At 38.9% G+C, this 26,810-nt stretch overlaps 2 protein-coding genes across 7 annotated transcripts in view; one reads left to right on the top strand and one right to left on the bottom strand.

Moving 5' to 3' along the window:
* LOC126920028 (uncharacterized) overlaps positions 1–25,952 on the top strand; it is a 112,373-nt gene extending 86,421 nt beyond the window's left edge. Inside the window, exons 2-3 of the mRNA XM_050729888.1 lie at positions 9,664–9,870; positions 24,034–25,952. Of these exons, the coding sequence (XP_050585845.1) occupies positions 9,664–9,870; positions 24,034–24,380 (554 nt within the window). The 3' untranslated portion in view covers positions 24,381–25,952. The remainder of the gene's footprint in view (positions 1–9,663; positions 9,871–24,033) is intronic.
* LOC126919997 (tudor domain-containing protein 1) overlaps positions 1–26,810 on the bottom strand; it is a 311,431-nt gene that overhangs the window by 98,945 nt on the left and 185,676 nt on the right. The gene's annotated exons all lie outside the window — the stretch shown is intronic.

The following is a 26,810-nucleotide window of genomic DNA, read 5'->3' as shown; positions in this document are numbered from 1 at the left end:
ACTTTGAATCTTCGCTCGGTACGCGCGCACTTTATCGCGTCTCGTTATAACGGATCTCACTGTAGATCGTTGTCTCGATGGATATTATCGCAGTTTAAGTTTGTTTTTACCGTAATGGAAAATTAGGAATACATAATGAAATAATATGAAGTAATCATAAAGTTTATTATTAAAAAAATTGCTGAAAATGTTGCCCATTCTGCCGAACACATACTTCTGCTCTTCTAATTAAATTTCTATGAACACTTTTTAACACATTGGAAATGCTTATCAACATAACGTCAATCGAGACAACGATCTACAGTGAGATCCGTTATAACGAGACGTGATAAAGTGCACGCGTACCGAGCAAAAATTCAAAGTCGATTTTCTCGAAAACAAAGCCTCAAACGAAAAATGTTTATTTTATATTTTCGACTTCTTTTTTCGTGTAGAATCACCCCCTTTCCGCTTGTACCACCAGTTACCAACCACCCTGTATATTTGGAGATACAAATGTAACTCAGAATTGAGATATACCGAATGCAGTCAATTAAAGTTGGAATTCGGAAATCAACACTTGCTCTTAATTTATTAATATTTCGTACGTAGTACGATTTTAGCGACTATTCTTACAGACCTGTTGTCGAACTATAGAACGTTCTTTTTTATTACGGATTCGAAAGTTCGTGCAAAGCTCGTTTCAAATGTATAAGTTGTAGTAATAGAAACAATCGTTGAACTGCGAAATCTTCGTAAGATTTTTATGAACACGGGATAGAGTTTAAACGGAGATTTAGTTCATTTTTAAATACTGTGACAAATACTTCGCATATTTTCTACACGTTTCAATTTCTCTGTAAACGTATAAATATCCGCAATGTACCTATTAATATACGAACCAGAGAAAACTTATTATTAATAAAAACTAAGATCAATAACATACAAAAATAAAATTGATTAAAAAGTTGGAGATTCCATGAGTGTTGAGCAACATCTAATTTCAAATGGTCCGGCGGGTCCATCGCTAGTGAAGCGGGACGAAGACAAAGGGATGCACCCGTTAAATGGATCCTTCTGTAAGGAGTCGACCAAGCGAGAAACACAAAGGAATCAGGATCGTTCTTTGCTGTTAAAGATGGCTTGCTGACTACCTTGGGTGAAAAGATTCTCTCGTTACCACCTTTTTTCATCCTCGACTCTGCCGTTCCTACCGTTAATTTCTTTCTTTTTAACTCTTGCGTGCAACGATTGAAATTTCTTAATTAAATAATACAGCATACAATCCGGACAGAAATGGAATAAATACAGAGAAAGATTACATCGCTCAATGGAGTTAATTAAAATTTGAATTTGTCAGTCGACTACAGGAATTTCATTAACTTTATTTTAATAATGCCCTGCAGGAGAAACAATTAAGAACTAATTCATTTTATTTAGGTACATTCGTTTGTCATTTGCCAATCTTCACACGAGTGTTACGTTTTACTATTTAATTTGGAAAGTAGTAGAATAGTAGTCATTAGAGATGAAGAGCGCCATATTATGTGATATCATTTTATTTAAATTGATGTAATAATATTTGGTACAACTACCAAAATTAAATATAATTAATTTTAGTATCTACGCTGTACTCTAAATTTTCATGTGTTCCACATAAAGAGGGCGAACCAAAAAGTATACCGGAGAACATATTTTAACTGAAGCAGGAGACTAGGCTAAAGATTACAAAATTGAATAACAGTAATTGAAATTAATCATTCGTAAGATAGTAAAACTCCAATTTTACGTAACAAGTAATTTACAATAATCGATACTTTTATCTACACGACGTCAATCACAAGAAAGAAAAAAAAAAAGGAATTCAAACCCCAATATAACCAATCTTCGATAAAACGATATTATCCAAAACTACCACGCAACATACGCCAACTCTCTTCAATATTTAAAATTCACCCTCGAAAATTAATTACCTACGCGCGATTAGCAACAGTCGTGGAAGCCTAGCGAAACCGTATCTACCCGCTCGAAATGAAGGAAAAGGAGAAACAGAATCTGCTGTATCCCGTCGAAATCTAGGAAGAGAAGAAAATAATCGCAGCCGGAGGGTTGAAAAATTATTCGAAGGAAATTTCGAGCTTTGCTTCTGCAACCGGTCCATCCGTAGAAAAATAAGACGCTAATATTTCAACGAGGCCGAGAGCAGAGAAAAAGAAATAAATAAAAGGAGAAGGTAAGAGAAGAGAGAAGAGGGAATAGTCATGTTACGTAGAGAAAGCGGTATTTCGCGTTTCATTCGCTCCCGGCTACTTTTTCCGCAAAATTCGCTCCTCCTTTTTCAAACTTTCCGTCGGATTATTGTCCCTCGTTCGTTCTCCTTCATTTCACTCTGCGTTATCCTCTCTTCCTCGTACTAGATATATACATAACATATCTCTTTCTGTCTTTCTCCCGGTATCGTTCTTCTTCGCTAGACGAAACGAACTTCCGCGCGTACGCGGGAAGAATTTCTTCGCGAACGTCCGAAAATTCGACCTCCTCGAATTATCTGTTCTCTACCACGACGAGACACATCTTGTTAGCGGAGTCAGCTTCGAATTTTAACCTTCCACCTTGTGGTGCACACGCGAGTGTCTACCACACTCTGCCTTATACAGGGTGTCCCTAAACTAAATGTCAACATTTCTGGGACCGACGAACGGAGAAAAAATCTCCCTTAAAGATTTACTCATTTTCGCTCCAGTTTGGGGAAAATTACGAAAAGAGAAACGAAGATGTCTTCGTTATTATACTTAGCCATTTAAACTTTCTCATTCGTGACATCATCTATTCAACGAAGATGAAAACTGAATCGCAGCTGCAGTGCATCAAATATCACCGGAGCGATGTCTAGTTGCAATTAGACTGGCTACTGTTAGATACAATGCTTGAATTATTGCAAGAGGCTAATATTTTCAACAATATCTTCTTCTTTCTGTTCCCGCGAACAATTTTTCTTCAAAACGCAGCGAAGCTCAGTAGATATCCAAAGAAATCTTATTTTCCTTAGTTTACCGGTCCCCTACGATTTCCCGAAGTTTTCGAGACACCCAGTGTAATAAGAGTTTTAATCCAAACCAGAGATCAAGTTAGGGCTGGAAACTCAAAGAAACGAACATGGAGGATCGAATCTCACATGGCTGTGTCGCTTTCGTCTTCCAAGTTTTTGTAGTGATACCGACAGGATATTAAAGAGGAACGCGTACCATAAGGTGAATCGAAGCGTATTTCCCAGTTGATCGACGCGAAACGTGGAAAATTGGAGAAATAATTTGACCCATGACGGGAGTGGTTTGTAGAAGACGAAGAAAGAATAGTGTTGGAAAATAAGAGAGGTTTGCTTTTCGAGATGATTCTGGAAATTAGATTGAAGAGTAAAAAATTAGGAACAATTTGCAAGATTCAAACTATGAAGTTTCTTGACGTGTTTACTGTCACAGTGAATGGGAAGGAAAGTGAAGAAATCGAATTTGGGTAGACATTTGTTTTCCCCGCTAAATATTATAATTTGCCTATGCTATTTTATATTCTCAATTTTAGTCTTCTTACAGATGCACAAAAATGTCCAGCTCGTTACAGAACGAATATACTTTTCCTAGAAGTCTTCAACATTTACCTTTCTTTTTTGCAAGCTGAAAATTAATTATACGTATACGTATATAACGTAAATATGTTTTACAATTATTACAACATAATTGCTTATATACAAGTATATTCTCTATATTTCTAAACATCGTTAAAATTCTAATCTGATTCGAATCAACGCAGCATCAACACAGAAATGGAACTTTCAACAGTCGCCAAAACATATTTCTTGTAATTGATCACTGTCTCAATACATATACAGAGATGCACGAATTGAACAGTTTAAAGCATCGATAATATAAATTAAATCATACACATCGTACAGATTATATTACAGCGCATTTGAAATAGTTTTCCAATGCCTGAAAACGTTTCATAAACGACCGTATGTACATATGTATAGCAACAGATCGACTCACTTTCGCGGACAATTAACACCGCGAAAAACCACGGTCGCGGTGCAAAGATAAAACCTCGATAGGACACGTATTTTAACTATTTTCCCAGGTGTTCGTGTTTTTCTTTTTTCTCGTTATTTCGTTCGACCGGTTGATTCAGCGGAACGACGCGCTTTTTACGAAAGCATCGTGGGCCGATTGGTCGACTGGCTGCTGGGTGGCTGGGTTCTCTATCAGGCCGGGGCCAATTTCGTCGCGCTTGGTCGGCCAAATTTCATAAAACACGCGCGAGTAAGTAGGGACGCGAAATCAAATAATACTTGCTGTATTAAATGCCACGAACAAACAGGTGTAATTATTCGGCAGCCAAGCGAATATCAAATAATTATCAATGTTTCGCGAGAACGTTTTCCCGGGCGAAAGTATCGCGCTAGCCCGGCCGGAACTAAATTAACGCGGTTGCGTGTAATAACAAACGAATTCCGCGGCATCGATCGACGAATCGCCCGAGGACGTTTAGCCTCCGAAATTGAAAAAAAAAACACACACACATACACACACACAGAAAGAAATGCGAAATAAAATGTAGAGAAAATAAAAAAAAACAGCAAATGCAACAGGATGGAAAACTATCGTGCGTTTTCGGCGACGCTCGAGGCTGCAAGTGTTTTTATCGATTGACCCGTTCGTCGACGAACGGTTAATTAACAATCGACGAATTTACGAATTCGTTAATTTATTCTCCATTGCTGGCCTAATTATCATGATATTCGAGTGGGAGGAGAGTTGGGGAAAAATTGGGCAAATGCACGAGTTCTAGCAGCGAGGCCGGTGACGGCCGCCCAATTCCACGCCGGGTAATTAAACGATCGTTAATTAACAAAGAAACGCGTGACTGTATCCCCGGCTTACTTTGCGAATACGCGAGAATGGCTGGCAAGCGTCGACTGCGATGAAAACGAGCGGTGATGGAATGTTTTCGCTGGCCTATCAATTGTCAACACGGTACACAGCAAACATTTGTGAACAAGGAAATAATCAAACGACATGTTGAAACGCCGTTTATGAGAGGTTGCTGCCATCAATCTGTCGCAAGCTGTTTTCTTTTCGAATTAAAGGGATTAGATACGATCCACGTCGAAGGATTTTCCTGGGAATCGATATTTATCAAATCATAGAATCGTCTCTTAGATAGTAGACAATGTTACGAATAATAGAAGATGTTGAATAAATAAAGATTCCTAAAGAAGAATTAATTAATAACTATTGAGATATGTATAATTTTATGTGCTAGACTAGGTTAGCTGCGTAGTGGTAATACTTGTATGTGAATATCAGTGTGTGGAAGTATGTGTGTGTGCGGCGTCTCGAAAACAAATGAATGTTAACTGTTCAGTCGGTTAAAAGCTCGCTGAGACGCGTGCAAGTGTGTATCGATGAATATCTTTGAAATCGCTTATCAAATAAATATATAACTATTCCAATATGAATTCAAAGTGTATTTGAATTCAAAGTGAATTTAGTGTTCCTATACCATTATTTCGGCTTTTAAGATCCAAAATTCTCAACAATAACAATTCTTAACGAAATCAAGTTCTTCAACAGAGTTTACAACCATATGTATGTATCTATGTGTGCGCAACATTTTTTTCTTATTTTTATTCTCATAAAGAATAATAATAATACTAAGACGGTTAGATTTACGGTACGACTGTCTGACAATTCTATTTCTAAAGAAATTTATTAAATTTCCAGTGTGTCAATCACTCGTTCGAGCCAAAGATCGAGACCTAGAAATTGCTTTATGCACGTAGAAACTGTATTTCCGTGAGCCATATATCCTGTTAACTCAACACTGGATGTTAGTTGCGTGGCAAACAGTGGTAGACGTGTCGTAAATTCGCAAACAAGGGCACGTAGATAATCAAAGAGTACAGTTACCAAGATAATGCTTTACATATCAGAAAATCGTGGGAGAAGCATACGAAGAAATAAGTAAATATCAGTTGATATCAAAATTTCGTTGTCGTCTAGTTATCCAATTCCTAAACTATGTATCAGATAAAAAGAGTTAGTTCCTAAACGAACAGAAATACCACATAGCGATTAATTCACTGCGGCAATATGTAAATCGCGTGTATCGTTTTAATAACTATTGATAAACTTTTTCAAATAATTTAAATTTATAATCTGTTAAGCCTATAAGAGAATAGAAACGCCGCGTTCAATCATTAATTTATACATTCATGCACTGTCCGAATATTTATGAGCGTAATGCATATTCCACGATGACAAAGTAGATAACATCGAAATGTATAAGTGATGAACGAATATAGCGATGGTTTTATTCGTAGTATGACGTAACCAGGATATACACAGAGGTACGAAATCTTAACAATAAGGCCAGGTCGAGGCTTTGGGTTACGTAACACTGAACATCTTGCCCGTGGAATTTATCGAGCGGCAAAAATTAGGTATCCGATGATGTAAGTTCGAGCAGTATCAATCATAACCTAAGCTACAGATCGAGAAACAAGCTGCTTTTAGACATAGGATTTGTTTGTTTTATTGTTAAGTAACAAGTCACGAGTCTAGTGAAAAATGATGAAATACAGAGGATGATTCATTTTAATGCCCTCCGGTAAATTGCTCGAAAAGTGTACGAAGTTAATTCCAAATTCTTAAGATTTAATAAATCTACAATTTTTAACTATATTTGGTTTGTAATTCATTATTTAGAGTAACTTACGAAAATATGCGAACGTTTGCCATAAAAGCTTTTATGGGTATGTTACGTGAATTGTTTTGGAGCGAAAGATCAACAGGGTTTGTTTCTATCATAATTTACATATTTGGACTTTTCTAATTTTTACGTATATCCTTATCTCAATTTATCGAGCTATTTCTGATACGTATAATTGGAATTGGCGAGGAAGATTTGCTTCGATTTTAGCAAACTTCCCCTTCTTCCTTGCTGTATGATGAAACCGAAATACTAGCTTAAATATTCCAAAATTCGGAGAAGCGAATGGACACTAAAAATGTTTCTCAAATCAAACAGGATGGTAGATACCGCAATGCATCGATGGGTTAACTATTTACCTCCAATTCACCGAGATAAATAAAAAATGAACACCTCCGCTTCTAAAATTCAGAAAAAGCCGAAAACGAGAGGAACCCGTCGTCCATCTCCTAAACTCTACATCGAAAACATTCATCAACGATTCGACAAACTGAAGAAAAAAGACAAACATCTCCATCGCATAAAATATGCAAAAATTTCAACGAAAGGAAGTGGTCGCTAATCCCCCAAATTTCATATCGAAAGTACTAAGCCCAGCTGAAGGTGTCAATGGTCCTGACCTCTCGTCTCCTCGATATTTCCACTGGCAAAAGCCACAGGCTCTCTAGACTTGACCCAGTTTCCACCAATGAGACAGGGAGAGGAATAGAGGGTTGCAGGAGTTGACTGTAATTTAGGGGACGTTGAAGCTAAGTTCTCCCTCGGACAAGTGAGAAACTAGGGGCCAAACAAGAGAGAGAGAGAGAGAGTGAGTGAGTGCATTAAAAGCCTCGTAGAAGGGGTTATAGAGGCGAAAGTTTTGCGACCATGTCGCCACGATTACGCGAACCACAGGTTCGTACGTAGTTGTTGCGTTATTCAGGCTAGATTCATGCACACGCGATCGATTTCACGAAGCCGGACGTCGCTTCATCGAGAAGCGAAATACCAGGTTCGGAAAGTCGGCAGCTAATTAATTTCAGCCTTGTGTATACCATTGTCGTTAAACATTTCCTCTGTTGGACAGGCCGGTGATTGCGTTTCCCCTTCTGTGAAATATTCAAAATTCCCGAAATCGTTAGGGTTACTCGTGTAAACTGTTGAGCCGCGAGAGTCTATAATCTCGCACGATCGATTCATCTCGCGGCCACAATACAGTTAATTATAGAGAGAAAATGAAACGCAGCTTCTGGTGAATTGATACGCCCAGTAAGTCGCTTTCAACGCTGCCGGCTATAGGTAGACAGCGGATTCTTATGCGGTTTCGTACTTTTATAAACGGACATAAAGAGATACGACGTATGTAAAAGTTTGTTTCGTAAGGAATGGAACATACGCGAAGATTACGACGAGCGTACTCCGCTTTCGATATCTTACATATTCTGAAAAACGCAGAGATGCAACAGAGTGTGTACGATATGGAAAAATATATAAAATATGCAAATTGGAATATTCGTTAAAACCTTGGATAGGCGAAACGAAGCTCTATTTACGTTTTACGTTGTATCGCTTGTGTCTATAAAAATATATATTCGAATAAAAATCCGCGGTCCAATAACGAGAACAGGACTAGCGTTTATCAAACCAAAAATCTGTCCGATAATTTTTTCGAAACTCTTCGATCGTCATCTTATACCGCGCACATTGTCGCACCATCGTCACAGGAATATAACTTCTAACAGTTAAAACTATCAAAGCATCGGAAATAGGATCACCCTATATATGACGATAACGATACAACCAACAAGCACGGAACTCTATTAATTTCGTATATACTGCAGCAAATAACACAAAGTTATGAGCCACTACTCTGGGTGGAGTTAACATAATCATCCTTCGCAGAGGCACGTTACGTATGTAGAAGAGAAACAAACAGTAATTTTCGAAATATTTCAAATTCCAGTGACAGCTGGCCGATCGTACACGCATCTAGAATCTGGATCGCGGAATTCTCGCTATAGTGCATTGTTTGCGCACATTGTCGTGTACGTGTTACTTCGCGAGGAAAGGTGGATACAATCCCGCGTTCATCCCATTTGATGCCGGTGCGTCCGTGACGTGGAAGCTAATTAACAGCTCATCGACCAGCCGAACTTTATGCGTCTAAATGCAACGGATTAATTCGTGTACAGGCTACTTCGATCGTGTGCGAGACTTACAAACACTTGCTCTGTTCACACTCTTGTATAACGTTTCTTTCATCGTACCGTGACGTGTTCCCTTTATTTCTGTTTTTCAGAAGGGACAGGTATTCGAAGTTTCCATTGTTATTCACGTTATTATCGTTTATAGACATCGGGATACTTTGGTCGAATTAGAAGAACTTTATATAAATTATTGCAAAGTGTACAAATCGGCGATGAATTTGTAATTGGAAAAGTTAAATAACATTTACTATCTTTTATTATCTTCCTGTTACCTATTAGGAAACAGAGTCTAAATTTTCGATAAAAATTTGTCGATATCGAAACTATTGTAATTAAAAGTTCGTAGAAGAAACAAATCGTATAAGAATTCGTCTGAGCTCGTTTCAAAGCGCGAAGGCACAACTTTCACAATTCTCAACTCATTTTCTTCAAAGATGTTTTTACATCATGTAACGGGTGGCAAAGTAAAGACGCCTTTTCTTTTCAAAGTTTACAAACGTCCCTCCAGATATTGAGAAACTTTTTTATGATTGAAATTACCATGGACTCGAAGAGCGAAGTCTCTTCTCTAAACGAAGATATAGACTTGGAATAATCCAAGGTACAGCAGGTTGTACGGCCGATGTTCTGTGCTCTATGCTTAACGTAAATATTATACAAAGAATTAAAATCAAATTATACAAGGTGCTCGAATGGTGCTTTTGTGATCGACTGTGTATTGTTCGTGTTGCAGAGAGTGTACGGGACAGCGAAAGCGGCAAAGTGTCGAAGAGGGCGAAACCAGTGGACCCAGACGCGGAGGACAGCCGCGACAACGAGGACTACTACTACGAGGACGTGGAAGAAAGAAATAATCCAACGAACGAGGCACCGGTTGTACCTCCTGGATTTCTCAGCCCCTCTGTTCGCGAGTATCTCGATCTCGGGAAATCGATACCCGGTACGTAAACAGGATCGTCTTGCGAAACATTTCCTGTTCGCGATCAAAGTTGCTGCTTCGTCTCTTCTTCGATCCTTCTCTTCTTTCTAAGAATTTTATTTCCTCCGTTTCTTCTCTCATCTGTTCGTCTCGTTCTTTCGTCTGACTCCAACTTTTTTCTCATCGCGAGTTTCATTTGTTTTCGCGTTCTTCAAGCTCTTTTCAGCAGGTGTTAAAATTCTTTTACAATTGAGTCTGAACACGAGAAAGCACTGTGAGAGAATAGAAGAGGAGAACTACTGGGATGACTATTTGCAGAGGAATTAGTCTTATCGCGTATTTTATAGATGGAGGTGAAGGTTTCATTGCAAGCAGAATAGAGCGTAGAGCTTGAGATATGGTTTAAGCATTCACTTAGGAAAGCGATTCAATTAATTCAATTATCAATCGGTCATTACTCGTTGACAATTACGAGACAATAATATAACGTTACGTATTTCGTGTATTTGTTTTAATATTATTATACAGGCTGTTCCAGTTTTTCCCTACCAATTATCGGTATATTTTATAGGTCAGGATCAGAAAAGGGTATCATATAAATATATTTCACTGGAAGAATTGTTAAAGAATTGTTGATAAGAAAAAAAGAAACGATATACGAAAGTGCACGTTGTTATGATACAAAGTATTGATAGATCAGGTATATTTAACATCCAGTAGTAGTCAAAAGATACCCAATACCTCCACAACTCCAATTTCAACGAGTAATGACATTCTTGCATTGATAGAACCGCTGAACATTTTGAAACGGAGTTATAGTTGGATATCTAAATAAGAAGTGTGGCAATTTCCGTATGAAATACTACTAATTCATACTCCATTGGTCTATCTTGTTATCTGTACAAATTAAATCTTTCTCTCTCTCTCTCTCTCTCTCTAACATTATGGAAAATGTTTCAAACAGCAGTCGCGTTAATTTCATTGGAAATTTTATTTTATGAAATGCTTCATTCCTTGAAATATCTATAAAATTCCGCTATGTTAACTGCACAGATCGCGATATAACACACCAAACTAATAATTTCAATAAACCAACATTCGACGATAGGAATAATTATTCCATACTCTCGCATGATCGATCCATGAATAATCATCTTATCCACGCGCTACATTGCCATGATTCTTTATTCAAACAATAAGCGACACGACGTTTAAATCGAAAAATTATCAGACAGATCGTCGAAAAGGAAACACGCTGTCCATATTTTCTGAACAGGTTTCTTTTTTCAAAATCTAATATCTAATGGGATGCTGAAGGAGGAATAAGCGATGAAACGTTTCGGGCAATTGCAGAGGAACTATGGAAAAGAGAACTATGAAAATTGGCCGTTCACGAGAAACGTCGTATTTAAATTCGTTTCTTCCGGTCCCTTCTTCTTTTCTACAGAGGGGAATAGTAGAGAGCTCCGGATCTTCCGACAAGTTCCTCCAGGTTTAAGCGGCCGCTTTATGCGATTGCGGAGATGCGGAATGAAAGGCAAGAAATAAATACATAGACAGTTATTGCTCGCCGAGGTATGCCAGCGTATTGTCTCGCTGCTCTTCAACCGGAAAACGTTTTTATTCCGACCTCCGGAGCGTCTCGAGATCGCGTTTAAGGGCGTTTATTAGACCTCCGGTTAGGTTTGTCTTCTCGATTTTTTCCTCTCTTTTTTTTTCAACCATTTTCAAAGCTCGTAGCTTGCGTTTGAAGAATATCTTGATAATAAACGCAGTTGAAATTTTCCCAAATTCGACTATCGGAACGCTATCTCTTTCTAAAGCTTCTACTTTGTTAACGTTATTAAAATGATATACCATGTTACTTTTAATGGTATACATTATCAAAATATAAACAACGAAATCAATGTTTATCGTTTTATTAAGAAAGCGCCAACGTAAAATACTTTCTCTTGTTTCGTAAAAAAGGATAGCACTTATTTAATAATCCGATCTTTTAACGCAAATAACTTTCGGATATTTTCATAGAATAGTAAAAAATTCGCCATCTAAAATTGTCAAATATTTACAAGTTATTGGAAAGGCTGTCGAAAAATCGCAGCAATTCTTTACGGTGTTCGTATAACAACGGCATAGTTTTTACTAAAAAAAATTGCGCGCAACACGGTTAATAAACTTGAACGAAAGCAGGAAGCGCGCGACTGATAAGAAAACGAATAACGTTGTACGAGGGACACGTCGTACTCTATGAATCATTATGAATTTCGGAAATATTAATAACAAAATCTTCGATCAACTTGAAGAACGAGGTAAAAACACCAAATCGATCAGATTATTAATACACAGGCGCGTAAGATCCAAGCCACGTTAGTCTGGTACCCTGGTGCAGCTTCTTTGAAGATTTTTCACTGACCTGACAGTATGCAGGGCTCGGCTCCCCTTCGACTTTTCTTCCAGCCCTTTGTGCGTACACACCCTCTCACTCCTCGATAATCGATCGGTCGTAAAATATCCTCCAGTCTGCACGTACCGGCGGAAAATTTCTATAGCGCGGTCTGCTGCTGCGAGGGTCGTCTCTGACATTCTCTACCCTATTCCAAACCCTATACACTGGCACACATACACGTGGCGACGTTGCTTCACAACCACGAAGAAGGAGGGAAGACCGTCGTGAAATGGATTTACGCGGACACGCGTGTAACAGCCGATTATAAAATGTACGCGTTAAATTAAATGATATTCAGTGGAAAAGACACGCCTTTCTTCTGGCGAGTAGCTGATACCAGCCGCTGCTAAAGTGTACCGCGAAGATAGCGGCAGAGAATGCGGTTAACACGTTACCAAGGGTATATTTTGCATGGTTGTTCGAACATGGGGCAGAGGGTAAGTCGATGCAGCCACGAGAAGAAATCCGTAGACGATTCACGGGTGAATAATGTGCAACGTTGTTGGCTTCTTCCAAAACGTGAAGTTTCGATTTTTGGTTAGATAGTTTAGGCGTTGGAACATTGAAAGGTTTAATGGCGTTGTTACATGTACATTCTTTAAATATTTTGCGAAAAATCAAAGTTTTCGTTAGGATGGTTATAGTTGTTCTTGCTGAGCATTATTTCAGAATGTTGTGTAACTGATAAATGCTTCACATTGCAGGAGTTTTTGGTTTTGGATAGAACGATAGGTGAAAATTGCTTGCTGGCATTGTTTGATGGTAAACTCTCTAAATTTCAGGCGAAAAATTGAAGTTTTGGCTAGAATAGCCACCCTTGTAGTTATTTTTTAAAAATTAATTTCGTTGTAATTTCAGGGGTCAAGTTTCGGTTTAGTTGAAAATTGTTTGACGATGTTGTTCAATGGTTGATCCTTTAAATTTTGAAAATAAAGTCACGATTTTGGATAGAATAATCGTTAGAAGTTATTTGACGCTGTTGGATAATAACGAAGCTTTTAAACGTCGTTTAATTATTAATTATAATTATTTTTTTCTCAGATACGATTGGCCTCTCATTTCGAAATCAGCTTAAGGATTTTGACGATTTGCTTGACCGCGTGGCAAGTCTAGCGTTATGTCGATTATCGATCGCGAATTCTATGACAATGAGGGTGTTTCCGCGTGTTGCCACAAATCGCCACAGCGTTCACCGAAACACGTAACGCCCATCGTCACGCGGTGGATGTTATTGTGGAACGTTTTCCGTAATTCCTGTGCCAAAGGAAACCGATTCTAACGGTGGTTGTAATCCCTTTGTTATTTTATACATGTGCGTGTGTTTGTTACGACAAGGCGAATTTTTTAGTTACATGTAAACGTTCTACTTTCGAGAATTTTTCTTTTCTTAGTTACATAGACTAGAAAAGACTTCAACAAATTAGTACACAAGTTCCAAGTTATTTATCACGCTAGTCTTTAAATTTCTATAATCGTAAACTTCCGCACGAGGAAGAACACAACCATAAATCACGGATCGCAAGTTTCTATAATAAAAAACAACCAGGGATGCATACTAAAAAATCATCATATTGATACTATCAAAAAAACCACTCTTCAACCTCAACGCACCCAAGACTCACCCTTAAACTCGTACAATAAAAAGATCCACTATCCAAGAGAAAAAGCCATAAACCACGAACCACAAATTTCTATTTTTCTTTTTCTACTGTCTATAAAGAACAAGCAGGAATGTGTATCAAAAAGACATTATATGGGAACTATGAAGAAACCATCGTTCAATCTCAACGCACCCAAGACTCACCCTTAAACACAGGCAACAGAAAAATCCACCAGCACGGAAAAGATGTGAAAAACGTGAGCAAAATCAATATGGCACAGCGTAAAGTTATCTCATTGACTTAACGTTCCACTCAATCTCGCGAAGGGTCGGTTATACGATGGAACCGACCTACCTCCACGTTTATCCTTCTCCACTTACTTTCTCTCTCTCTCTCTCTCTCTCTCTCTCTGACTAGCTTTCTCTTTTTCTCTCTGTTTCCCCATCGTACTCTGGGATAGGATAATGAAATAGCCGAGCCCGGAACGCGACCTCTGCACTAACCAAAGGCGGTAGATTCTGCAGGAGCATTCCGGGGGCTGTGGAATCGCGAGAGAACAAGGGTGCAAAAGAGACGGATCCAAGCATTTCTATCCTTCTTTAACCTACCATCTCGTCTGATCGCCTTTCTCTTTTCCTTTCTCGGTTGAACCTCTAAACGCGGTTTACTACGTTTCCTCGTGCGTTTCACGACGTACACCCTCGTTCATAAGTATACTAAGTCCAGGGATCATAATGGTTATTGCATGTAATTAAAAAAAAAATATATATATATAACATAAGAATTAGCATTTTAATTGAAACAATTTTGGTAAAAATTCTTTTTGATCACTGATAAACATTATCGACGAAGAAAATTGTTTTTGATTACGAAGAGTCAAAACTTCTTTTTGTTTTTTGTTACTGGTAACCGGTATTGTTTTTGGTTACTTATAGAAACGTTTTTAAAAATGAACGATGATCGAAAGCAAGCAAATTCGTCGATAATGATTATCGATGACAAGAAAGCAATGTTGATTATACATGTATGTGTATCTAATTTTTGGCATAAAAATTGCGGTTCTCAGGCGTGGGGACCGCAATTTGATGAATTGTGCGAACGTAAAGTCTATACGCCAATTTACCTTACCTATCCGATGGCAACATGCTTCTCTAAATAATACTAAGTAAACCTAAGATAAACAGTTGCCAATTCATACGAATCTCTACGACATGCATAAATTTGACATACGTCAAACTCCAAAAATTTGATCTGCGCGTCTTGAAATTAATATCTTTAGATTGTATTCCTAACAAACTATCATACACCATAAAAAGGTCAGAAATTCCGTGTTCCACGAAACGAGTTTTTATTCAAAATTTTCATCGATTAATCGTTCAATCGACAATTTCTACTAATCACAGTGTCTTCTATATAAAAGCAGGATGTGCTCTGATACTTCTGAACGGGAATGTACGAGCACGCGCGAGCGCGAGGAGACGAGAAGAGATGCGTCGAGATGGGAGAGGCTGAAAGAAAAAGAGATAAGTCGAAGGAGAAGACAGAGGGGTGGGAAAAAGAGGCGAAATGATACTAGTTGGAGGGGGGTAGGGGGTAGCGACAAACCTCGTACTGTTCGGCTGACTGACTTTATGACGATGGCTGCCACCGGAAGGATATAAAAGAGAGAAAGAGGGGAAGAACAGACAGAACCTCTGAGACTGATGCATTTCCCAGGCGTTTGTCCTTCATTTGCCAAACAGTAGGATAGATTTTCCTTCTTCAATGAGAAATAGAAACAATCGCGGATCGGTACGCGATTTTCTCTCTCCAGGCTTACGGCTATTTTCTATGGTTCGCGTTCCCTTGGTTTAGCAAGAGAAAGAGGCAGAGAGATTCTCGCCTCGAGCAAGTATGGTCCCTTTTTGCTTGGCCGCGTTCTTCTTCTCTGACCTCGACGAGACGGCCTGGCGAGATTCCAAGAGCTGAAGGGACGCTGAAGACAAACGAAACGCTGCGACGGAACTGGGAATCGATTCGTGACGGTTCGTAGCTGAATACGTCGTGAATTTGTAATTTTTAATTTGCACCGATTTGCCAAGCGGAGCAGGATGTGGTCTGTGTTTGAACTGATACGCTGTAAGTTTAACCGCAGAAGATGAAGATGTTCGAGACAGACGTAGGGGTTGGAGTTCTATGAAAATATTAACCCTTTGGTTATTCGAGAGCGGTTTCTTGCGTGTTTCTTTTGTAGGAGAACCTAATTTTTGTGTTTTAAATGTCAGTTTCATTACGAATATTATTATATTACATTAATTAAAATTATTGTAATTGTTGGAAATAAATAGAGGTGTTTTTAAAGAAATATAATACAAAGTCTATCGTTCTAAGTATATAGAAGATTGTTATAATTTGTCGAAGCATGAATTTCATTTTCTCTTGTAACAAAGTCTCTCGTACAAACAACTCTTAGATACAAATAGTAAAATATAAAAAGCAAATTCTCGTAAACACGTTCATTCGTAGTGTGTTCTAGTAATTAACAAGTAATTAACAATAAGGAAACCTAAGCCAAAAAGCAAATGATCGAGGGCAAGGGACATCCGAAGGATAAAGATATTCTAAGCACATGATTCTTGGCATGAAATAAACAATGTGAATGTCACCAGTTCTGATCATACCATACAAATTCAAGATAAGTCAACAGTGCGAATATCTAGCGCTATTGACTAGTAGGATAATGTAGCAGGTATTACTATTAATCCATCGATCAGCAGGTGATTAAATAGATAATACTGCCGCAGATATGCTCGATTGCTGATATATAATCGTATAAACAATGATTTCAGCGTTAATTCAACAAACATATAATGCGAATCCTATGAGATTTTTAATTGCTCAACGTCGAAAAATAGTTTCACACGTGATTGAAATGTCAGGTGAAAAGTGAAGATGTGCCGTGTCGCGTACAGACAGAACCTCATGCTGTGTTGTGAAGATTTTGTTAAAATTTACCTTTGGAATTAGCAAGTGTTTCGCAATTTATTGACAAAAGTGTATATGTATCATACAGTACCAAACTTGCTTAATCTTTTACTTGTTTATGGCGTGTTGGAATGATAGCAACGCAACGAATATTTCTCTGTTAATAAATATTAATAAAATATTAAATAGCAAGATTAAGAAGATCGCAATGTCAATTATATTTCTAAGCAAGCGATTAATCGTAATAAATATCCAAAAGTCTGATATATCTTCTCTATTAATCTCTTCTTTCAACAGGAAATACATACAACGTAATTTTTCTACAGCAGAAGGAGCTTGGGAATAAAATATTTTGATGCATTTTAAACGGCCGCGTAGAATATCGTGTCGTTTTACGTTACAAAGTAAAATTTGCTTTCATTATACGATAAAATACACAGAATTTGCTATTCAAATAGCGAAACTCCCCTCAAGATGGCGAATTCTCAGCAAACGGCGCACCCTTTTTAGACGAAAGCTGTGGCGATTTTTAAAGCAACTCTTCGTTCCGTGCTACGATACTTCACACGGGTTTTTTATTCCACACTTTAGCCACGTATGAAAGATTCCTGACGATGAAGCAGCTGGTTACAATTCTACTGTTCCGTCAAGCCATCTTCGGAGGCGCTACTATCCCTTCCTCGAGAATAAGAATAGCTTTAAAACCTGGATTTGTGAAAAGGAACGCGAAGGATCTCGAATCGTAATGTCTCGCTTCCGACTTGCTGTTTTGAAATATTGATGCGAATATCGCGAATATGTTTTGAACTTTTCTCTAGACTAGACTTTATCCTGCTTCAAGTTACACAAAATTTTCCAACGTGTCATACTTTCAACGAATTTAAGAAAACTGTGTATTACAGGTAAACAATTTTTGTTGTAGAATTATTATTTTCGTAATAACAATCCTTGGATCCAAATTAGTAGTGATAATTCCAGTTCCTCGCTACAAAAACTACCCTTCGCTTCAAACTCGACGTACAATTGACAACCTAAAATACAAACTACCCCGCAAACATCTCTTCTTTCCCAAAATTGCTTAATGTAACAACGAGCCATTATATAATTAATAATTACACTTCCAGTTTCATACTCCAAAAACTATCTTTTGTTCCAAATCTGCTCACGATTGGATGTCCAGAATACGAACAACCTTTCAACCATCTTTTCCTCGCAACAAACGCCTTAAATCTACGAATAATTCCTCCGGAAATTCCTCGATACAACGTGTCAAATTCACGACATCGCGACACTGTTCCACGTTTAAAAAACCTCTGCCCTCTCTGCCCCCTCGTCCAAAGAGGGAAAAAAAGCATCCGCGGAAACTCCTCTCGCGTAACATTCGACTAGGAAACAATCCGCTACGTCGCGCGTCGAAGGAACGAAATAATTAGAACGATCGTCTGGCGTCGCGAGCCGGTGCAAGGGATGAAAAGCCGGAGGACGAGAATACGTTTCCGCGTGAAGCCAGGCGAAGTTATAATTACCTGGACGAAGCGGGCGTGCTTGCGTCGGGAGAACGCTAGTATCATCAACGAAGAGACAGTCGAAGTTGAACAGAGAGTACCGAATCGAATACAGAAACGAAAGGGGGTAGCAGGGGCAGAGGGAAGGGGTGGATGGGTAGTGGAAAAGAGAACGAGAACAAAGGTGGTGATCGAGAAGGGAGGATCCGGGTTGGTAGAAAGAGAGAGGAGGACGTTTATTTCGTGCGGGTACACGAAATCTCTTCCGGTGACAAAACAGGTCGGACAAGCGATGGAAGGTGCGAATTTCGTATGGATGTCACTGCGATACGGACGAGTTTCCAACCATGTTGGAAAGTGCACGTTCTGTCTCTATAGTCACGTATCCATGTCTCTTTCTACTGCTACACCTGTGTATAATCTGTCTCTGTCTGAATACAAGTATTTCCCTGTCTGATGTTTCGTTTGTATCGTGTCTGTCAGCTTGCTCTCTATCCGCCTCTGTTTGAGACAACAACGAGCGTATTCTTGGGGCTGAGCGAGAGATCGGCGAGATGTGCCACCTGAAACTATGCTGCTCGTCGAATGAGATTCGAATAGCTACGGGGTGGTAGAAATAGAGGGTGGGAGAGAATGGAGGGGATGGAGAACGGCTATGGCTTCCTAGTAGTGACGCAAAGTTGTTTAGACGGACAACAGAGAGGAAGAAAGGCTCGCACGAGTGGTTATAATTCGCTAAGAAGCTTTGCCATCGCGCACCTGGCCATCGCAATTCGGTTTCACGTTCTATAACCGTATTGCGTGCAGTTTTCATGTGTATAGTTATGGTCTGTTATTATCGTTCTTTTTACGGACAAATCATAGTTGCTTCGAACGATGCTGATACGCGACTCGTTTTTCACATAGTCGTTTCTTCTCTGTTATTTCTTTAAAATCATCGTTATCGCAAGGTACGACACCGATAACGTTGTTTTCTTAAGGCCATTTTCGATGCAATCGTATTTTTACATTGTAACTCATAATTGAAATTATTGCAATATTCTTTAAGTCTCGTAAACGAGACAAAGACAGCGATCAGCAAACGATTAGTAAAATTTCTCTGATGAAGTCGCCATCTGGTAGTCTAACGAGATATAAAACGGAGAAAAAACAGGAATCTCCACTGTATCTTGAATTTCTCGAAAAATATCGTTGCGATCGAGCAAATCGTTAAATGCTTCCGCGCTGATAGCATTATAAGCATTCCAGGGCTGATTCAATAAATTGTTAACAGGCGACGAGAGTACACGGCCATTAACTTGGCCTGAAGATGGGGGTAGAAGAGGAACATGTCGACAGACGATTTAGAGGCATCGTCAGCGAGACGGAATGAGAGCCTCAAAGTCTCGCGTTGTCGCAACATCTGGTCCCGAGAACGATTGATGTCCCATTATGTTCGTCGAATCGATGAAATCCCGTACGTATTATTCGTTAATGAATGCCTCTGGTAACGTTGGAAACGTTATTGGCAGTCGTATTACACTATTTCCATAAAATATGATCCTCGTCGCACGATAAGATGAGAAGCAAAGAAAACAGAGTTTTCCTATCGTAGGATATGTTCGAACGCGATACAAAGTAAAAAGCCAATGCATATAAAAAGAGAGACTGACAGAAGCAAACGGAGGGAAACGTATAGAGGCTTACGAAAGTATTCAAGTAACACTTGTAGACACCTTTTACGAATACGAAATATTTTTTCATTCACTCGATTATCATCACTATACATATTGGTAAAGCATCAAGCAAATCTGCAAATACACGTACATATAGAAATCTTCTAAAAAGAATGAATTTGAGAAAAAATTCTTTCCATTGTTATATATGCAATATTTTATACTGAGGAGCTTTTTCATGCAATCGTAAATAAGAAAGGTAATTATGTGATCTCGTTTAACTGAGATATCCTGTATATAGAGTAAGTGTATATTTCACAGAGATTACAAAAGTATTTAAACACACAGTTATTCGTTATATTAATAAGCTTTGATATTCGATTGAGACACATTTAATACAAAATACTTATTATATGTTTTAGATAGGTAGGTATTCATGCTGTATACTAAATTTTTACTCAACATACGTTTGCAATAAATATCTTGTAACGTGTATATACGTTTTTAGACTGTCTTCAAACATCAATGTAGTGCTAATATAATTTCAAAATGTTCGATATAACACGAGCTACACGAACATACACACAAATTTTCTATGATAAAAATTCGCGCACTTTCGCGAGCAAGTGTAGGTAAAAAGAGGGCGATGATAATAAAGTAAAATGGTATGAGAAGAAAAGGAGGCTCGCGTATATTTCCATGCGAGTTCACAATTGTCCGAGAAGATGCAGACAGACTAAAGAGGCAAAAGGTGTCTATTATCGACGAGACTCCCTCGTTAGGAGGAATTTGTTCGACGAGGAAAGGAAACGGACGCTGGACAAAGCGACGGTGGAAGAGGGAGGAAGAGAGAGAAGCAGTCGCGCCAGGAAAACGCGCGCGCTTTGATTCGCGTGCACCACGAGTTTTGCTTATTTATTCCAGCCCAGCAATTCGAGACTGAAGATTCTTAGAGCAATTTCCTTCTTTATGCGGGTCACTCGTTGTGTTCATGAAATATTTGCCGATGCTTCCTTCCGTTCCCATCCCTCCTCTGCCGCCTTCCACCCCACACCTTAGCTACCATGCCGTGCTTCTTGCGTTCTAGTTGCTCCGTGGAACGACGTCTTTATAATTCGCCGCGCATTCTTCAGATTTTAATTATCATCGTTAAGCATTGCTAAATTCGTAACGGGTCCATATATTTCTTTTTGGATCTGTTTGTGATATTTCGCAGGGGTTTCGGAATTTTCACTTGGATATATAGCTAAGAAATGCTAACTGACGACGACGATATGGTTACTTGTGGAAATGAACGGAACTGTCGAAGTCTCACAAGCATTCGACAGCAGAGAAATAGCTTTAGATGAAAATATTTTTTCAAAGTTTATGGTATTGTGTAGTATCGTGGACGAGGGGCCTGGGGGGTGTCGTGCGGATTGTAAACAAGCGGTTGCTGAGGTGTGAATTATAAACAAGCGGTTGCTGAGTATGTGCGTAGTGAGGCTAAGACAAGGGGTTGCTAGGGGACAATAAACGAATTAACAGCAGTATGAGTTGAGAAGTCAGAGAATGCGGATTGCATTGTCGAGATAGTGTTGTTAGCGTTGTTAAGAGAGAGTGGAATTTGCGTTGACGAGAATTATTAATTAATTATCTAGTTGTCTTAATTATAATACCTTGTTACGATTAGTTCATGTTAAATAACCATTGTTTTCTGTTTAATTAACATTAATAAACTAATTATAATAATTATTAAATAATATATAATAATAATATATAATAATTAAATAATTATAATTACAGTATTTATAAATATTACATATTACTATCCGATAGTAAAGTACAAAGTGTTAATGGCGTAAAGTAGCACCTTCGACAATCGCGTTCTTTATCGAAGAAAAAAGGACAGTTCTTTGGAACTGTGAGCTGGACTCGAGGAAAGCGTGGAGGATTCTATGAATGCAAATCGCAGTTTCCCTTGAGAATACAAATTGTAGGGAGGAAAAAGGATCAGCCGGCCGGTTTACTGGATTAAGGTTTGATCCAGAGACAATTCGCTCTTCAGATGGTTGTCCCAATCTACTGCGTTATCCAGATCAAGCTTTTTTCCTCTCTTTGTTCACCGTGCTAACAGCTATCTCTATTATTATTATATAAATAACGCGTGGAATATACGGACCATGATATAACAAGGTTGTGATATTACTCGAATAAAATCAGTAGGATTAAATACGTATCGAGTGACAGAATAATCGAATTGCCACGAATATGAGCAAATAAAGGCCCGAAAGCACAATCGAAACGGTAAATTCGTAGAAATTCGACACAGAAATTTGTTACTACATAAACGACTAAATATTCTATTGATCGTTGAAAAATAAGCAATGGAATTTTCATTATTCGATTTGAAATTCAAGTTTCTTAAAATTCCAAGCTCTAATGTAAAAGACTAAATACTTTAAGGAAACAAGCGAAAATCCCAGTTGTCGAAGCCTGAATACCTGTATTAATTAACTTTATGAATTTACTACTATCATTACGAGGTATACTATCATCTTCAAAGCGCTAACCTTGCACGTTAATATACTACTATAAAGGGAGCTTAAAGTTATTATAACACAAGCCGAGAATCTTCATAATACTCTGAAAAATCTTCTCCTTATTAAATCCTAACAAAGAGGCAATTACTTCTCAAATCCTCCACCCTGGATTCTCCATCATTTTAGTATACTCTCGAAATGTTAATTATCTAAAATTGTACAACGTCACTTCCAAACTTTCCAACAATTTCGTTTCTTCTTTCGCCTCTAAATTCACCACAATTCTGCGATATCTGTAACAATACCTCCTCCACCCCAGGATCCTAGCAAACAGAATCATCTTCGAGGACGGTCAAACAGATCCACGATAATCCAATGGATTAAACGGTGGGGGATCTCTACTCGCCATGGTGTAAACAGGTAGGGGGAAGCATGTTGCATGCATCGTTAAGCAGTAGACGCGACGGCAGATCGGGGATTTGGCTGCCGTCGACGTGCACACGTCGATACCTGGCGAGGTGACTGCTTTGTGCAGGTAATACAGGTGGCTGCTTTGTACAGGTAATACACGTGTCAGCTGGGCTGAACACGCGCGGTGCATCTCGACCTCGCGGCATTTCCACCAATTAATCGAGGATACAATCGAAAGCGCAGGCCTCTCGCAGAGAGAGCTTTGCTCGATCCGCTCGCCGTCTCGTGATTTCCGCGATCGGTTCGAGGGGAAAGATCCTCTTCTCTCTGTTTCCTCCCTCTCTTCGCCAGCTATCGTCCCTCGGAATCGTCCTGTATCTTGTTATGTCAGTTAATGAGATTTTCGGATAAAACACGACGTCGTCTAGCGCCTTCACAGGATAATCACCTTGAACCGAAGTATAACGTTTGGATGGGTGAATTTTAGGGGTCGTCCTTGAAGATGAAGATGATTGTTACTGCAGTATGTCGACATGTAGGCTTCTCATGGCAATTTGGCACTCACGATTTTTAAAATAGCACAGGAGGAAGAGTAATGTTTCATATTTTGTTTAGGAGTTTCGTGAACGTTGCAGTTCGCTTCGGACTTGAAACAGTTTCGAGTCTGTCCTGACTGAAACTCGAAGAAACCCGAAGATCATATGATCTGATTATATTGTAACATCAAAGTGAAACTGAATTATGTCATATGTTTAATTATATCCATGTTATATATAGGCGAATGAAGTTATTATAGACAATTTAGAAACAATCCTTCCTCAAGAAGTAACCAGAAATTTTTCCTAAAGAAACAAAAATCAGTTCAAATCAAATTAAGACGCGACAAGATCTCGAACGTCTCAACAAATCATCCTAAAAGATGGCATCTTGCAACCATCCTCTCATCAGTTCTCTTGCACTTCCTTTCATGTCGTTGCCAATAATAAAATGAACCATTTATTCTTCTCTCTATTGAACAAAAAAATATCAACGACCCATTGAAGAAGCATCAACTAACCGAACTCTTTGGTAAACTTACAGGTCGAGCAGGCACGGATTATCCAGTGCTTGGCAAAGTTCCCTACACGAATTTCTACTGCGACGACCAGCCATACCCAGGATTCTTCGCGGACGTGGAAACAAGATGCCAAGCGTGGCATTACTGCGACATAGACGGCCGCCAGGCGACCTTCCTTTGCCCAAATGGTACACAATTCAGTCAAGCAGTGTTCGTCTGCGATTGGTGGTTCAACGTCAGATGTGAACTCAGTCCCAAGTTGTACGCCATCAACAGCCGTCTTTATGGCAGACCCACGGAGAGTCCAACGAGACCACATAGACTCATCACTAAGGAGCTTCTTGAAAATATCTTCGTTAGGCGGAAATGAAGCTAAGAAGCGGAGGCTGCGTTCTCGTTTATCGCCGACGCGACTGATCGGTCGCATCATCGATTCGTCTGGCAAAAAGGAAGCAAGAGGCTGCTCCAAGGATTTGTTTCATTCACGGAGAACCTGTCTGGATGAACTTGTATTTTCTTGGTAGATAAGACGATCGTGTCGACCGTTTTGCGAATAGTTGGAAGTGAGGAGAAGTGGATACACAGAAATGCCTTGTTAGTTGATTGGGGTTCGACTTCACATCTGGCCAGTTAACCAGGATAATAGTGTAACAGGAAATCCTAAGAACGATAGGATTTCTTTAGAATCTCTTTAGAAGATGCACGAACTTGTACGTGTGTCTCTATTATCCCAAATATAGTCGAACGTAACTTGGAAACACGTATGTGCAATCGTTTCTTTTTATTCAGTATAAATTCAGAAAATTATCGGAAAAGGAACAGCTGAACGCGATATGCGGTCAAATAATATGTTTCGCTGCTTCGTTAGTTGACACTGTTTAGTTTTCACATCGAAGTTAATTAGTTGTACGTAACTCTATGTATTCATAGAGCTAAAATAAAATGTATGAATAAGTGCACGTTCTTTCACACTTTCAAACAGATAGAGCACAAGAATTTTCGTTATTAATTGACGATCCTTCGTCACATGTACAAGTCGGGTCGTATAGCATCACTCTCCCAATTATAACAAGGCAGTCCTGTATTTCTTTCTGATCTACCTATGTAACATTGTATGAGTGAATGACGGTGAATGTTAGAGTAGAATATCGATATAACAATCGCGAATGTAATTAATATAGAGACGAATAGTCGAAGTAAGATTAAAAAGGATACGATAGAATTTGTTCGAAGTGCCACTAGGTTGGTTTATAGGATAAGCTGTTCGATGAAGATTGAGGCGGAGTTTGTTTAAAAACTAGAGGAGACGATGGACAGTTTAAGTGCCACGAATTCGACAGGACATACCGCGGTGTCTGATTTCGATTTTGGTCCTGTTTCGTAGGATGATAGCACGCAGATTCACGTTTCAATATATGAATTATTAAGCGAGATCATTTGATAATTTTCAAGTTATAAATTAAATCCGCGATATGTGTTATTAATGATAATATAGTAACATATGTAATATTCAACGAATTATAATGGAATTATTTCGTACCATTTAGTTGGAACGAAATTTCAAGCTCGTAATACACCTGGACGTAAAGTCGTATTATTTGAATAAAAATCATAATTACTTATAATTATGGTTACATCGATTGTTCTTAACGCGTTCAGATAAATGAAGTTTTATCGACAAAGATATCTGAAATAATAAACGAAAAAAGGAAACTAATAAAAGACATTTCATATGTTACAAAAAAGTTGGTAAAATTACTTCACTGTAGTAATTAAGCTACTCAATAGTCAAGTAATTGCTAAGTATGTAGTAAGTAAAGATTTGCAAGCTACCATCCTAGAAGAGTATACGAGATTTTAAACAAGGACACTCTGGATAAGAGTATATTACAAGTGTGAAACACGCAAATTAGTCGATCAGTAAAATCGTTCGCTTCGGAAATCTGTTTGATTGGAACGATCCTTTGAGTGACGTGCACGCAAACTCTATGTCATTGGTACGAAAAATGGCATCCATTTAAAAAACGCCGAGGACATAAAACCAGACGTACGCGCTCAGACGTAATGCGGTTCCTGATCCTCAAACTCAAGAAATCCATCGTCGAACACTCCACCTTTCCAAAACTCGAATATCTTCACGTGCAAACGCAATCACATTCCTAACTACCCGCACCATTCCATTCCTTCTGTACAAATTCACTCGAACAATCCGAAGACAGACAAACCGTAACAGCAATCGCAACATTCTTATTGGACTAAATTCCATCGGAGTCGATGTACTCGATCCGAGACAAAATCAAAACGTACTCCACTCGTAAATATAAACGACGAAAGACGAAAAGAATTAAAGAAAGAAAGGCTCGATGAGCACCGCTGCGTCAGTAAAAGCAAAGAGTCTTGAAGAAGGACGACCGCTCGTGATCTTTCTTCCCTTCCACTAACTCGACGCGGAAGAAGACGGCGCTTCAATCCTCGGTGCGGTTCTTAATCGTTGATGAGATCGCATTTGGGACGAGGTACATCCCTCCTTCGTTCTCTATACGTCATGAAAATAAAGAGCGATGCCAGTGCACTAGTCGATCTTTACGGCGGAGGTAGTCGAGTTTTCCCCGGCCAGGTAATAATACGCGAGACAAGCTCACCTGTACGGGGATTCAACGAACAGCGCTGTTCGACCCATCTTGGATCGAGACTCCCCGCGATACTTCGCATCGTAAACAGAGAATTTCGTTATACACGTGTGCTTAAGCCAGCCGTGCATAGGCTCTGAGATGTTCTTTGATTGGCAACGGGTGACTAG

This window comes from Bombus affinis, chromosome 9 (genome assembly GCF_024516045.1).
Source record: "Bombus affinis isolate iyBomAffi1 chromosome 9, iyBomAffi1.2, whole genome shotgun sequence".
Classification (NCBI taxonomy): Eukaryota; Metazoa; Arthropoda; class Insecta; order Hymenoptera; family Apidae; genus Bombus; species Bombus affinis.
The sequence above is the reverse complement of the archived record's forward strand: the minus strand, read 5'-3'. Positions and strand labels throughout refer to the sequence as shown.